This window comes from Nicotiana tabacum, chromosome 16 (genome assembly GCF_000715075.1).
Source record: "Nicotiana tabacum cultivar K326 chromosome 16, ASM71507v2, whole genome shotgun sequence".
NCBI lineage: Eukaryota > Viridiplantae > Streptophyta > Magnoliopsida > Solanales > Solanaceae > Nicotiana > Nicotiana tabacum.
Genome location: NC_134095.1, coordinates 141430297 through 141446056, shown reverse-complemented (window position 1 = coordinate 141446056; position 15760 = coordinate 141430297). Strand labels below are relative to the sequence as shown.

The 15760-nt window shown below is 31.2% G+C and overlaps 1 protein-coding gene and 1 non-coding gene across 2 annotated transcripts; both read left to right on the top strand.

Annotated features, from left to right (window-relative positions):
• The first annotated feature begins 676 nt into the window (after window positions 1–676).
• LOC142170817 (small nucleolar RNA R71) lies at window positions 677–783 on the top strand. The gene has a single exon (XR_012700430.1). It is a non-coding gene; the product is annotated as a small nucleolar RNA R71 (small nucleolar RNA).
• A 4545-nt stretch (window positions 784–5328) lies between these two features.
• Window positions 5329–7733, top strand: LOC107809160 (protein RGF1 INDUCIBLE TRANSCRIPTION FACTOR 1-like). The gene is made up of 4 exons (XM_016633753.2): window positions 5329–5437; window positions 5695–5967; window positions 6546–6704; window positions 7046–7733. Exons 1-4 carry the CDS (start codon window positions 5435–5437, stop codon window positions 7274–7276), a joined length of 666 nt encoding a protein of 221 aa, XP_016489239.1. The 5' UTR covers window positions 5329–5434; the 3' UTR covers window positions 7277–7733.
• Window positions 7734–15760: the final 8027 nt, after the last annotated feature.

Here is a 15760-nt window from a genome sequence, read left to right as displayed (position 1 = left end):
CTTCTTTTAATTAACAATTAACAAATTCTAAAAATAAAATGTAAAACCAAAATTAAACTACAAAATATTAACTTAACTCTTATCAACAATTAGCACACAAGTTAAAATATTTAATTAAAATAAAATCACACGATGGCACACTTTAAATGCATATTTTTGTGATTTTCTTCTTTTAAAACCAAATCATAGTTCGATTAGTTCCTAAATGCACAATCAAAATCCTAAATATGCATGCAACATATTTGTTTTTTTTGTATTTTAATTAATTAAAACATGATAAACATTCACAGATAAAGACATAAATAATTATCCAAAAATGTCACGCAAATTCTAAAAATTGTACACCAAGAAAATTTGTTTTAATTTTTGATTTCTTTTGGAGTAGTTTTTTTTCGTGAAGCAAAAATCACGTGCTCACAGTGAGGATACTCATTTGTGTCATTAGAGTGGCCATATTCTCGGCTATGGAGTTAGTTGGGTCTAAAGCTACTCAGTGAACTATAGGGGTGACTATAGTGCCTCTTGTCATCCATCCTAAGTTTAAGCCATTTTATCTAGCAGGACCTCATACTCTCTAAATGATTTGCTCAAAAATGCTCCACCTGCTGAAACATCAACGTTGGCCTTCAAGCTATCTGCCAATCTCATATAAAAAAATCCTAACATTTGATCTGGAATGCCATAATGTGGAAACTTAACTAGCATTCCTTTGAACCTCTCCCATGTTTCTTGTAGTGTTTCAGTTGGTTTCTGCCTAAAGCTCAATATCTCATCAACTTGCTTGGAAATGTTATTGGATGGGTAGAACTTATTCAAAAATTGCTTGACTAATTCCTCCCAAGTGGTGATGGAGCTTATGGAGAGCGAATTAAGCCAAGTTTGAGCTTCTCCAATCATTAAGAATGGAAACAATAACAATTTGATTGCTTCCAGTGTCACATTTGGTTGCCTTTGAGTGACACAAATTGGCAAAAAGTTTATCAGATGCTGCTGCGGATCTTCAATGTAAGATCCGAAAAACAGTCCCTTATTCTGCAGCAAATGCAACATATTGTTTGTGATTTGAAATGACTCTGCTTTTATTTGAGGGATTGCAATTGTGGTTGCCAGATTTTTAGCGGTGGGTTGTGTCCACTCATACAAGGCCGTTTCTGGCACAAGAGGTGTCACACCCTGATTGTTCGGGTCATTCACACTGTTTCGGTTGTTTTGGTCGTCTATGATGTCCCTCATGTCTAGCTCGATCTGTTCTGTTAGGTTTTGTTGTCGTTTATCCTTCTTGTTTGCATGATTTAATTCCTTCAAATATTTTTTAGAATCCGGTAATGCTTCAAACAATTTACCAGTTCTTGAAGAGTTCCTAGGCATGCACCCATAACACGCATGACTACAAACGTTAGACTTTCAATATAATGAACTTAAAATGAAGAAATTTGACTAAATTTAGAATCCTAAAAATTCTTCTAGATGTAATTAATAATACCGTTAATTCTTCAGCAGCGGCGCCAAAATTTGATCACGCCCAACTATTCCTTATAAAAAAGGTCAAGCGATCGCTGCAAATATAATCCGATTTACAAGTCCGAAGTCGAATCCCACCAGGAATTAACCTACTAATCACAACTGCTAGTTCCGTAAGAATTTAAGTAATCAACTTCCAGAAATATTGAATAATGAGTTGAGTGTTTACTAACTAAAAGCAAGGTAATTAAAAAGTTGTAATTTTATTACTAACAAAGCAAATGTTGTATACAAGATTGGAAAGGTATAGGGCTATGATTTCCCCTCTTATCGGAATCCTCTTCGCGACGTCTCCTATAAATTCGCCTAGAAATTCTGTACCGATCGTGAGCACTTTAAGTGTCATAATTCTCTTCCGAGCAACTACAATAATTTACTAGACGTATTCTTTCGAACTACGCTATCTGGCATTAGTTCACCGCTCACTAAGTTCACACCAATGTTTCGTTAGTCGTAATCCTACTTTTAAACCCTCCGTATTGATCCCTCATATATCTTAGGAGTGAAGTTGTTCAACAATAACCTAAATATGTACCTTTTTCCAAGTACACTAAATATGCATTGTCAATTGAATGCCCTTCAATCAACCACAATAATCACGTAGTTGAACAAATAGAGAAAATTCAACGGTAAACTTATATTAAACGCAACAAAAATTCATTCTCCAAGAGGTTCCATCAAACCTTAAAATAAAGAGTTTAGCTACTCATAATTGTTTGCACAACTACAATATAAGAATTCATCACTAGTAATAGAAAAAGGAAGAAGAAAGATAAAAACTTATTTTCGAATCTTCCGCCTTGCTCCTTGCTTGTTCTTGTCTTCGAAGATGTTGTCTAACCCTTAAAAAGTCGTTCTTTGATGTATTTATATCACTTAGGGTTGATGAGGGGCGGAACTTTTCAATCCAACTTCAGATGGGAGAAGCTGGAATCCGTGTCTGCCTCCGCGCGTCGCGCGCCCATGGACGCAGATTCAGTTTTTGAAATTCTTCCATTTTGCAAAGCAATATGTGCCTTTGCTTTACTTAGTTGCTTTGTGCCTTCACTTTTCTCCTTTTGTGCATCCGTTTTTATTCCATGTACGAGAATAGACGAGCTCTCATTCCTTTCATTTTTCTCCTTTTTGCAATAATTTGATATCTTTTGATCCATTATCATCCAAGCTCACTCCTACACATAAGAAATACGTAATAAGTATAATTTACTTCAAAAATCATGTAATTTCCCGCAACTCACACGACAAATGAGATGAAAGTATACTCAAAATCTTGCAATTTTGACTATTTATCAACTATAAACATATTATACATATATTATTAATATACCTGTTATTTTTAGTTTAACCGATTTAACGTCTATTTAGAATTCTTCAATAATATAATTATATATTTGCTAATAATTGCCTGCTCCACTAAAGTACTTGCTTATATTGCTATTCATGGATACAACAACAATTTGAAATTGTGTCCTAATCGGAAATCTATGAATCTAAGCTTATTTTCAATTCGCCAAAGCATTTTCATTGATCACTATACCATTCTTCCTCCTTAAGTACGTAAGTATCTGTCACATGTATTTTCTTGATTAAACCTCGCCCTACTATGACCGAAAATATATCTATAGAAGTCATGAATCGATATCCAACCGCTCATTCAAACCTCTTTAATTTTAATAAAAATCAGAGTAAAATTATAGACAAAAACAATAGTATGTTTTAATTTAGCATAGTAGATAAGTTTGTGTCATATGAACGATTTTTTTGAAATCATTAAAGGCATAAAACGATAATTACTCGAAAAAACAATTGATGAAAATTTTGGCCCTTTCTGTAACCAAGATTCCCCACCTTAGTCCTTAAATTAATTAACAAGAAAAAGCAAAAAGAAAAAAGAAACATATATAGAAAGATAAATGGGCCAACTTCCCATCAAAATCAATCAAGAAAATCATGCCAAATGCTAATCATGGAAATTGCCAAGGATCATTTTCCTTTTACTTGGGTAAAAATCACCACTTACCAAGATTTGCTTCGCTGGATTTCTAATTTCTTTTTCAAATTCACTACCAAAATGAATTTTGCTATTTGCATGGCGAGAATTGAGCATGCTACAAACATTCTCATTTGGATTTGGCAAAGAAAAAAAAAAATCATAAATTTATTCTGATCATATTATTACCCTAATATCCGCCATTATTTTTTAAATATTTTCTTTTCCAAATCTATTAATGTAAGTTGAGTAAAAGACGATCAATACATTTGAACGGAGGGGGACCAATCCTTTCGGTAGGGGGACAAAAATATGTGTAATATGTGTATATATTCTAAATAACATACATATATTGATTGATATTCAAATTTTAGACAGTTATAGTGCACTGTCTAATTTGATTTTGATTCTAGCATTTGCTCAAATTTTTATTGGATAATTGTGCACTTACCGCTTTCAAACCTTGGGTCCCCTCTCCATTTGACGCATGTAATTTCTATTCAAACGTAACAGTAATTAGTTGAATTGAAATGCTAATCAGTTTGACTAATAATTATTATTAAATCTGGTTAATAGTTAAGTGTCACTTCATCTCATGGGCAATAGGAGAATCTAAAACTCACCAGCTAATTACTAAGATAACTACAATTAAGTTTACAAGTGCAATTTTCTTTTCTGTTTATCAACAAAAAGCAGTAAAGTCGTATAACACAAGTTGTTAACTGCATACAAATTAAAGTCAAATAATGAAAAGATCGATATTAAAATCTTAAAAAAGTTGTTTTTTTTAATCAAAACTTGTCCTTTGTCATAAAGTTTCTTATGCTTTAGCTTCTTAAACAACAAAATTGTTTGGTTTAATAGATTAAACTGATAAGTATTAAATGTTGAAAATGCTTTTGAATATTGAAAGCATAAAATTAATTTTACAAATACATAATGTATTTGAATGAAAGCAATTAAGCTGATAATAAACAGTGAATATGTTTGACAAAAAATAGTGATAAACATTTTTTGGCTTAAATGGCTTTTATGCCTAAAAGTTGTTTACAAAACTAGAGGCCATGTCTTTATTACTTTTGATTGATTTTGATTTATAAATGTGTTTTGTACGAACCGAACCTCTTGATAAAATATTACTCTCTTCATTTCAATGTGATGGTATTTGAAAAAATAAAAAAAAATAAAAACTGAAACGTGTAAGGATAAAATATTACTCCCTTTGCCGAGGCTAAAATGTGAAATTTAAAGTTAAATTAGTTTTAATTCTTTTCATATTTTCTTTAGCCGAGAGTCTATCGAAAATAATTTTCTTCCCTCCCAGAGTAGGAGTAAGGCTGCTTACATCTTACCATCACCAAACCACACTTGCGAGAATAATTGTTGTTGAAACTTAAATTATTTTTAAATATATAAATATTTCATTCTATTGTGATAGACTAAAAAAGAAAAAATATTTCATCAATCAGAAGAAATAATAAATTAGTTTGACCAACTTATACATTTATTAAAATCTACTAAATATTTGTATCCCTAAAATTTAATTTTCTTTGAACTGTGTTGAATATAAAAGTTCCATATAATTACCAAACCAAAAAAGAAAAAAAAAAAAAAAAAAAAAAAAAAGACAACGCCGCCGCATCCATATCAACCGAAAGCAAAGCGGCCGAAATTGGCGGGAAAATCCAACAGTGAAGGCCTCGACTCACATGGGCCCCACTTAAAAGATCTGACGGCCCATAATGCTTCACCTTCCCGCTCGTCTTAGGTCACCTTCCCATAATTATCAATAAGTAATATAGCTTTTTATAGTATAAAGAAACCTCTATTTTTCCATTTCTCTTTTATTCTCTCTTTCTCACTACTCTAATCTCCTTCTTCTCTTGTTTGATTCAATTGCTCATCCATTTTTACATCACAACAATGGTTAGTATATCAAATTAATTTCATATTCTTATGTGCTTGAATTTGATATTATTATTGATAATTTTAGATTCTAAACCATTCTTTCATGTTCACGAGTTAAATTTAACGTGTTCAATATTTAATGTCTTATCATTCATCTTAGTACATATGGGTTCAAAGTTTAATATATTTGAAATTTTGGTGATATTTTTAATATACACTTATATTCCGCATAAAAAATGATGGATTCAGTTGAATTTGTTTAAATTTTGGTGAAGGTGGGGTGTAAAATTCAAGTGAAGGAGAGGACACCAGAGTGGATCAAGAATTTACTTAATAGCAAATTCTTTGAGTCTTGTGATAATCACAGAGAAGTTAGAAGAAATGAGAAGAACATGTTTTGTATTGATTGTAATCTATGCTTTTGCAAACACTGCGTGAATTCTTCAGTTCATTGCTTTCATGAATGGCTTCAAATCTGCAAATATGTATATCATGATGTTATCAGACTACAAGAAATTCAGAAACATCTTAATTGTTCTGCAATTCAGGTCAGTTAATTTTTATTTGCTTCATCTTATTTATATGGTTGTTAAATTTATTTGTAATTTTGTTGAATCAATTAGTCAGTTGATGTATATATATCGTTTCTTTTACCAATGTGATACTCATGAACAACGTAACTCATCTCTAATTGAATAATGTCTTATAAGGTAATGGATCTAATTTATATATAGTAAAGACCATATCAGTAAATTTTAACTTGTTAATTACCTTATAAATTTGATGTTTAAATATCTTTTACATTGTAGGTGCATAAAACAAATATAACATAAATTGGTAACTTGATAAAAATAATATTTGTATTCTTATTTCCACATAAACACTGTATATATTTTCTCATAAGTTAGGTAGATATTACTGATAAATAAATAAAAACCAAACAATGTAATGTAGTATTAACTAGTACGGAATATTTATACGGTGATCATATACGCCCATTAACCTACCAAACGGTTATATAGTCCTAATGAAACATGATACTCAAATACATTGTTTGGTGGAACTCCAATAACTACAGTGGTGTATATTATTACCTAACTTATATGTTAAAATTATTGATTTGCAGACTTACAAAATTAATGGTGAAAAAGCTATACATCTAAATCCACGGCCTCAATCTAAGGATAGCAAAACTTCAAAGCTAAGAGGCAGTGTCGTAGCCTGTGAAGCTTGTGGGAGGCACCTCCAAGATTTGCCTAATCGATTTTGCTCCATTGCTTGCAAAGTAATTTTCTTTTAACTTACCATATTTTAATGTTTAATTTATTATGGATGATCACACACCTTTTACGCTATTGCACTAAAACAAAGTTGTGATGTCCTGACAATCATCAGTGTCCGATAACATGGCTCGAACCCGTGTCCACATGAAGACAATTTAACCGTTGCTCCAAGGCTCCCCTTCTACATTATTGCACTATATATGTTCACTAAATTTTGTATAACGAAAACTTTACTAATTCACTACATTAACTGTTGCTCCAAGGCTCCGGCACCTCCAAGATTTGCCTAATCGTCAACTTTATTTGCTTGTAAATGATAGAATTTTGTGAAAATCTATTTTAGGTATCAATAGATGCCGATATATACAAACAACGGAAGAATGTCATCTCCACTCAAATTACGAAATTTGATCATTTGTCAACCAAGGAAAGTTGTTACACAAATGAGAATGAATCTTGCATCTCTTTGACTGAATCCTCAGAGGTAATTCAAACATGGTGCAGTTCAGCTTTGAAGCCAAAGAAGAATTTGCACAAAAGGAAAGGCATTCCTTGGAGAGCTCCTTTATGTTAATTATCAAAACAAAAGTCAAAATTGCTGGTAAAAAAGGCTCTTCGACCAAGAAATATTCTGATAAAAAGGCCGACCACTATATAAGTGATCATCGATGCACAAGACAAGTAAGCTACCTTTCTTTGATTACCCTTCTAAGGCGAGAGAACAAAATATGCACCATAAATATAATCGCTGTTGATTTTGAAGATCTTTCAAATTTTCTTTTACATTTTTTAGTACTGGTTTTGCTATTCAAGAAGGGATGTACATGAACATATAATAAGAATAATGTCAATCTTTTATACAAAAAATGTTAAATTATGGGAAAACATTATATGTTCATACTGAAATAGGCCACAATTTTGGGCTTTAGTTGGATTTGTTGATGGTGTGATCCCCACCTTGTCTGACTAATGGAGTAGCAAATTCTAGTGGTTGTACAGCTTAAAGATGGTCGGTGTTGACAGATATATTGATAATATTCTTTGTATATGTTAAAATTTTTATATAATCAATATTTTAGTTAGAAATTTGGTAAAATAACATTTTATAGTTGTTCTTAAAATAATAGCTAAAAAAAATATTATATATATTTGTATATACACACACATTTTTGTATGTGATATGCAAAAAAATATACAAATTTTATACACTTTACCAACTACGGAATATAAATAGATTGGGCCGCAAGATGAAAGTGATCTTTTTCCTAGAAATTTTCTACTTTCATGGTTAAATAATCATTCTTGCCATATTTTCCTCTATCAATGCTTTATTTTATTATGTCTTTTGCTTACGCATCTTGTTCAACACTTTGAAAATCAAAATGTTTGGTATAACTCTTACAAAGAATATAATTTCCTTTTTTAATTTTCTGTGCGCTAGTGTAAATTAATTAAGCCTCCATACTACCCATGTGCTATGCAAAAATGTCAAGTTCATATTTAATCTTCTCATGTGAATATGGCAGACAAAAAGGGTTCAGTGGGAATAGAAATTCTGAATTTCTGGGTTTGTCTTGTTTTGTTTTCTGCTTTAGCAGAGTTATTTCTTAAAAGTCCAAAGCAGCATGTGACCTTTATTTTAATGGTAAAACAGTAAAACTACAGAATGGACTTATATGGTCTTATTAACCTACTAATATCCTTGATATAGACTATAGAGTGACATTAAAGTCCACTTTGCCTTTTGATAATAGAACTGTCAATGCATTTTTATATAAGACTAGTTGTTGTGTTTGTACCTATACCAGTAAATATTTAATTTTTAAAAATTACATAAATATTATTAAATATTGTGTTTGACTTATTGAATAAATATTAAAAATTATAAGTTTTTGAAAATATCGAATGTTAATCTCACTAAGCTAGCTCTATCAATAATTTTACTGAGCTAGCTAAGTGAGATTAATATTCATTATTTTTAGGAATTTATATTTTTTTAAATATTTTTTCAATAACTCAACTATATTATTTAATAATATTTACATATTTATTAAAAATTATATATTTATTGATATAGGTACACGTGCAAATAATAGAAGATATAAATTATTTTTGAACTTTTTTCCTATTCGAACAACATATTATTTTCTTTATCAAATTTGTGTTATAATTAAAAACTATATTAATAATTAAAATATATAATTAATTAGGTACCAAATCTCTTACTTTTAGTAGTATATCTTATTAGAATTATAAGTTCCCCAATATAAGAAGAATGAATGTGAAACGTATTTTTGTTGAAATTTGTCGTCGGATACACAAGGAAAACTGGAAAAGAAACATAATATTACTTGTGCTTCCCCAAATAATACCTACCTTAGAGTCCATAATATTAGAACTTCTTACATAATTCAAATAAGGAAATATTTAATAATAAAAAATAAATTAATTTTAAAGTCCTATATATTAGGATAATAACCAAATTATAATTTTGTCTAATGTAAAGTTTATTTTTAAAGGGTAAAAAAAGCGAACGATATTTCGCTAAGGACCTTCGTACTTTTAATACAATATATATATATATATATATATATATATATATATATATATATATATATATATATATATATATATATATATATATATATATATATAGAGAGAGAGAGAGAGAGAGAGAGAGAGAGAGAGATAGATAGATTAATTATTTAATTATGATTAATTAAAACATATTCTGCTTCGTTTTATTACTTAATTTAATTAAGTTAATTATGTGGCTCGATGCATATAAATTCGAGTCCCTATGTCCGACCTATACACGGTAAAGTACAATATGTACATGGAACGCATTTTCTTAGAAGGGTTTGGTTACTTAAAAGTCATGACACTTTTTTGTAAACCGTGGCCTTTGCCTCATAAAAGGCATCGTCTTATGTCAAAAGTATGACCTTTAATAAATAAATAAAAAATCATGTTTAATATGATCCTTTTCATGTTACAACTTATGTAAATTATCAGTTATGCCGGTCCATAAGTAAATTAGTACAAATATTAGTCAGTTCACTTAATATTACTAATATTATCCAATTAGCTATTTATAACTAAAAAAAGGTTAAATTTTTGTTTTCTTTTAAGCGAGTGTTGTTGGAATAGAATGGATACATCTTAAGGAGTTTAAATCTCATTTTTGGGATGGTTTGAATTGAAAATTCGAAGAAGAAGATGAACATAAAAAAGATAGATATATGTATCACACTGTGTATCACATATGTATCATATTTGTATCAAATGTATATCACATGTATATTAATGTATACCTCTGTATGAGATACATGCGTGATACATGTGCCGCAGAAAATTTTTATGAACTCGATTATTTTAACTACAAATTTTGATACCAAATTTTTCCCAAATCACCTCCAATCTTCCTCAAATTTTATATATTGACTCATTTGTATGTTTTCAATGAATTTCAACTATACCCATTAAAAAGGTTCTTTTTTGGAATCACCCATTGAAAAAAGTCCCATTTTGCTTAGATTTTGAAAACTTTTGTGTGTGTGTATATATATATATATATTGTATTTCATCATCTTGTTTGCTACCTCATCCATGAAATTTCCTTTTCGTCTTGCATTTAATGTTGCTTATCACGCTTAAAAATATGGAAGGAGATCTTTGCGTGTGATTCTTGGAGAGAAAGAATCCTTATTTATTTGGGTTTTCAATTTTTGTATGTGTTTAACTAGTTTTGGTAGGTTTATGATTAATGATTAGAGGTTGGTAAGTTAGAACTTATTAGGGACATTTCAGTGAGATGATCCAGAATGGATCGATTAAAAAACATTGTAGTAGAGAAATTTTGAAGTTTTCTATGTGGTATTCATTCACGTTTGCTACACTCTGATAGTTAGTTTGAATCACACGATTCAGATATAATTAAAAGCCAAATGTATTGTTGTGACATAAGTTTCAACCGTCCCCCAAATTGAATATGCTATTACTTAAATTATATATTGGATGGCCTTTGATCGTTAGTGGAACATATTTTGAAAATTATTCAGCATTTTTTTTTTGATTTACTGAAGTGCTTTAGTTGAGATTTATTCGAAATTCTCGATAGGGAGATGTAGCCCTAATAGATTAGCTATAGAAGAAAGGATAGCGGAGAGTAGGGGTGGCAAACATACAGGTCGGTTCAAATATGGGCAGGTTAAAATGGATAATGTGAAAACGTATAAATTATCCGGTCCGACTTATATTTAATACAGATAGAGAATAGGTTAATTGACAGATATTATGAAAAATCATATTATTCATGACTTTTTTAATATGATCATTTTTGAGAGAATTCCTAGTCTCCCAAACTTGGGGAACCTCCCATTTGCGTCTTTACAAATGTAAAAGTTAAACTCATTAGTTATCCATTTTCTAAGTGTGGATAATATGGTTCTTATCCATATTTGACCCGTTTTTAAAAAATTCATTATCCAACTCATTTTTAGTGGATAATATGGATGGATAACTATTTTTTATTCCTTTTGCCACCACTAGCGGAGAGTGTCATTTTCTTGGATAATTTTTTTTTTTTGGGTACATCCTGGTAGGAGTGTGCATTCGATTTATCGATTCGATTTTGACCCTTATCGATAATTACTTATCGATTATCGATTTATACATATGCTTATCGTTATCATTTCAATAAGGTTTCGATTTTTTCGATTTCGATTTATCGATATTTGGGGCTTATCGATTCGGTTATCGATTACACCAATAAGAAAATTTGATGTTCTTTAAGTATAGAATAACTTAAGATAATCATAGTAAATAGTAACAATTGTTCCTTCTACTGTTCTACATACAGTAACAGATACTTTTTTGCTTTCTTTTTTATGTTTTTTTCCTTTGCTTGACTGTTCATTTGACCAGAAAAGTGTCAGCACACTAAAAACAAACTGAACAAGTTGCAAATGCTTTTACAACAATCAGAAGTCACCAACATGCTACCAACTGATAACGAACAATCTCAAATAAAATGGGCATGCTGTCAAACCCTTTAGTGACAGGCTAAAGCCATAGAATCAAACAATCTCAAATAATTTAATACACTTGAAATCAGAATGTTAAGCGCAGAATTGTTCTTATGAAATTATGTTGGATGAACATTGAACAGAATAGAGATTAGAGTGTGCAATTGGACCTCAGATCTTATTCTTGCACAGAGCAATTTTAAGACACCAATCTTTAAACCTGAAAGAAATTAAAAAAATATTAGTAACTTTGTAATACATCACATTTTTTTACAAGTATATTATTTAAAATGGAGAACTTACATAGAAGCTAACAAACTTTAGCAAACATCGTCGGTGGAAGCTTCTTTGTCAAGATTAGTAAAATTTGATAAGAATATACATTAACAAGTCAAGCAATTAATATATTATTTAACTATCTTAGGCAATACAATAAAATTAATTAAAATATATATGCCTTCCTCGAGTGTCTCGAGAAAATCTAAATCTTCCTCAACATTTACAGGAAGCGATTCACTTCGAAGCCAATCTTGAAGGCACACTAGAGTTTCAACCAATTTAGGAGTTAATGAACTCCTAAATTGGTCAAGAATACGCCCTCCGGTACTAAATGCACTTTCAGATGCCACACTTGAAATTGGAATAGCAAGCACATCTCGAGCCATCATACCAAGAATAGGAAATCTAGGTGAGTTCACCTTCCACCAAACCAAGATATCAAACTCCGGTCTTTCATTTTCAGGATCTTCTCCAAGATACTTTTCCAATTCTGTTTTAGAATCTACACCTCCACTTGCAGCTTTATGTTTCCTTATTTCATCTAAGAGTGCACCTAAACCAGTTGAAGTTTCCATTGTGCTGAATGAAGAGCTTGGCAAAGAGGTAGAAACTTTACCACCAGTATCTTTTGAAACCGAATTAGAGACATACTCATTAAACAATGAACTCATATAAGTATGAACCTCTTTTTCAATAATTGTTCCTTCATCATCTCCAAACATCTTCTTAAGTACAAAACTAACAGTAGTAAACTTGTAGCGAGGATCCAAAACACAAGCAATGAAAATCATTTTGTTCATTTTTTTTGGTTCACCCCAATACTTCTCAAATTTTTTCCACATACTTAATGTCATCTCACTCAACAATTTATCTTCAGTTGTTATTAATCGATTTAAGTAAACAGCAACTTGACCAATTTCAATAAAATGGGCATTCGATGTTACATAAAGTGACCCAAACACCTTCAAAGTGAGATTATAAAATATTTCAAGAAATTGTGCAATTCTCTTTACCTCATCCCAATCAGTTCTTGTAAGAATACCTACAGGCTTTCCATCTGAAATGGCATCAAACATAAGATAACGTGACAAGTTGGTATCACGATCAGAATATTCTTTAATTGCACGCTCATATTCAATAGCCCTGCTCAACATCAAGTAGGTGGAATTCCACCTTGTAGGAACATCTATGCATAAAGACTTCTTGACAATATTTTCACTTTCACAACATTCCTGAAACTTCCTCAACCTAGCAGGAGACTGTCTAATGTATCTGACTACACATCTAACACGAGCAATAGAAATACTTGACTCTTTTAAACCATCTTTCACAATAAGATTTACAATATGTGCCATGCATCGCATGTGAAGGTGATGACCATTCATGGAATTGGTTCCCCAATCATCTAATTTGTCAGACAATTTCTCCACGGTCACATCATTTGAACTAGCATTGTCAACTGTGACAGTGAAAATCTTTTGCAAACTCCACTCACGCAAATAATCAATAATACACCTTGCCATATCTTCACCTTTATGACTACTAATTGGAGAAAAGTTAATAATTCTTTTATGCATAATCCATTCACTATCAATCCAATGGGTTGTGATGCACATATAGTTAACTTTTTGAATAGAAGTCCATGTATCAGTGGTAAGACTTACTCGTTGACTTGTTCCTTTAAGAAACTTCAGTAATTTATTTTTTTCCACATTAAAAAGAGCAAAACAATCTTGTGTAACAGTAGTACGGGAAGGAATATGAAAACAAGGTTGTGCCATTTTCATAAAGTTTCTAAAGCCTTCCTTCTCAACAAAACTAAATGGAAGTTCATCAACAATCACCATACGACACAAAGTCATCCTACACTCTTCTTGATCAAATTTTCATGGAATAAGACCACCTTTATTACCCCCCGGTAATGTTTGAAATTGTAATAGTTTTTGACCTTTTTCAACTTTATAAGGATTATTTGGACATTTATTGATATGATTATTCATTTGTGTCGTACTTTTACCTTTTGTCTCAAAATATTCTTGTCCACAAAATCTACATGCATATTTATTATTTCCTGTAGCATCAACCTTTTCTTCAAAAAAATCCCATGTCCGAGATCGTTTTTCCTTTGTTTTGTAACTGTCGAGTGAGTAGTTGTAGCCGTAGACTCGGAACCTCTACTTTCATCAGCCACTTTATCAGTATTACCATTTTCAGCCATGTGAAGTGAATAAAGAATGTAACTTACAGTCTTAAACGAGTTGAATGAACCAAAGCAAGACGAAGTCAGCACTCCTCGCTCTTGAATCTACATATCAAAATAAAATACAAACCTTGTTTTACATGGTTGCCACAAGTAACTTTTCACCATTTGCATACAAGAAGCAATTGAAACTTAGCTGTACATCATCACACTAATAAGGTGGAAAATGATACCAATAAAAAAGAGTTGCTCAAAAGAGAAATATGGCGTGAAGTGTGAGGTCCACAAAGTGTTAAAACTCATGTCCATTTATTTTGTCACTTTGTTAATTATTTAGTTTGATTCATGTAGTGCTTTACTGCTTTATGTGTTAATTGGATCACAGAACTTTTCCATTTTAAAGCATTGGAAAATGTTTTCCCATTTTCCATCATCAACCTGTTTTATATCAAAGCAACCTCAAGATTTCAACTTCTCGTGACTTCATCTTGATTTCAAAAAAGTAAAATGTTTTTTTTCTTTTCCAATTACCTGTTGTTTAAAAATGAACATCCTTTTCGGAAATCCTTTTCCAATTACAGGAAAAAAAATTACTAAGAGAACCCATTTGGAGATAGAGAATTACCAGATCTGTGGGAGAAACCGAGAAAGGAGGAATTTTGATTGAAGAAAATTTGAGGCTTCGGCTATAAAGGGGCAGAAGCAGAACAGTTCTTGAGCAGAGCTTGACTCTTGAGGAACTTCAGATTCTGAACTGAAGCAGAAGCGGCTCGCCGGCGCCTGAACTGAACGAATGAACCGATGAAGTCGTGACTCGTGAAGAGGAAATAATAGGGTAGGGGAAAATCTTGAGGAACTTCAGATTAGGAAGGCAGAAGCAGCGCATGAAAATGGAAATAATAAGTTAGGGTAAAGGAAGGGTTATTACTTATTTATATAGAATAAGGGTATAGTTGTCTTTTTAGTTTATCTTATCGGTTTATCGATAAACCGATAACCGAAGTGGACAAAATCGAAATCGAAATCGATAACTCGATAACAAAATTTTCGAAATCGAAATCGAAATCGATAAACCGATAAACCGATATCGATAAACCGATAACAAATAATCGATTCGATTTATCGATAAACCGATTCGAATGCACACCCCTACATCCTGGACAATCTTTAACGGAGATAACAGTTCAACCCTATCTAATTTTTATTCTTTGATTTTTTTTAATTATATATGCAAGGGGAAGGGGAAGGGGAAGGGAAAATTGGGTAAGAAAATTATAAGGTGGTAAATCGAATTTCCACCAACTAAGTGAAAGTTCACATAACCAACTTTATCTAATTAATATTTTTGGCACAAAAAAATTAAAAATTCTAAAACTCAGATGAAGATTAGAAAAAAAGTGGAATCAATTAATAGGACTGATTCAATAGATGATGAAGATGAAGGTAAGCTCGTATCCACGTGGAGAATAGTTTAGTAGTCTATTGTCCAACTAGGGGTGTTCACGGTTCGGTTTGATCGGTTTTTAATTAAAACCAAAACCAAACCAATTTA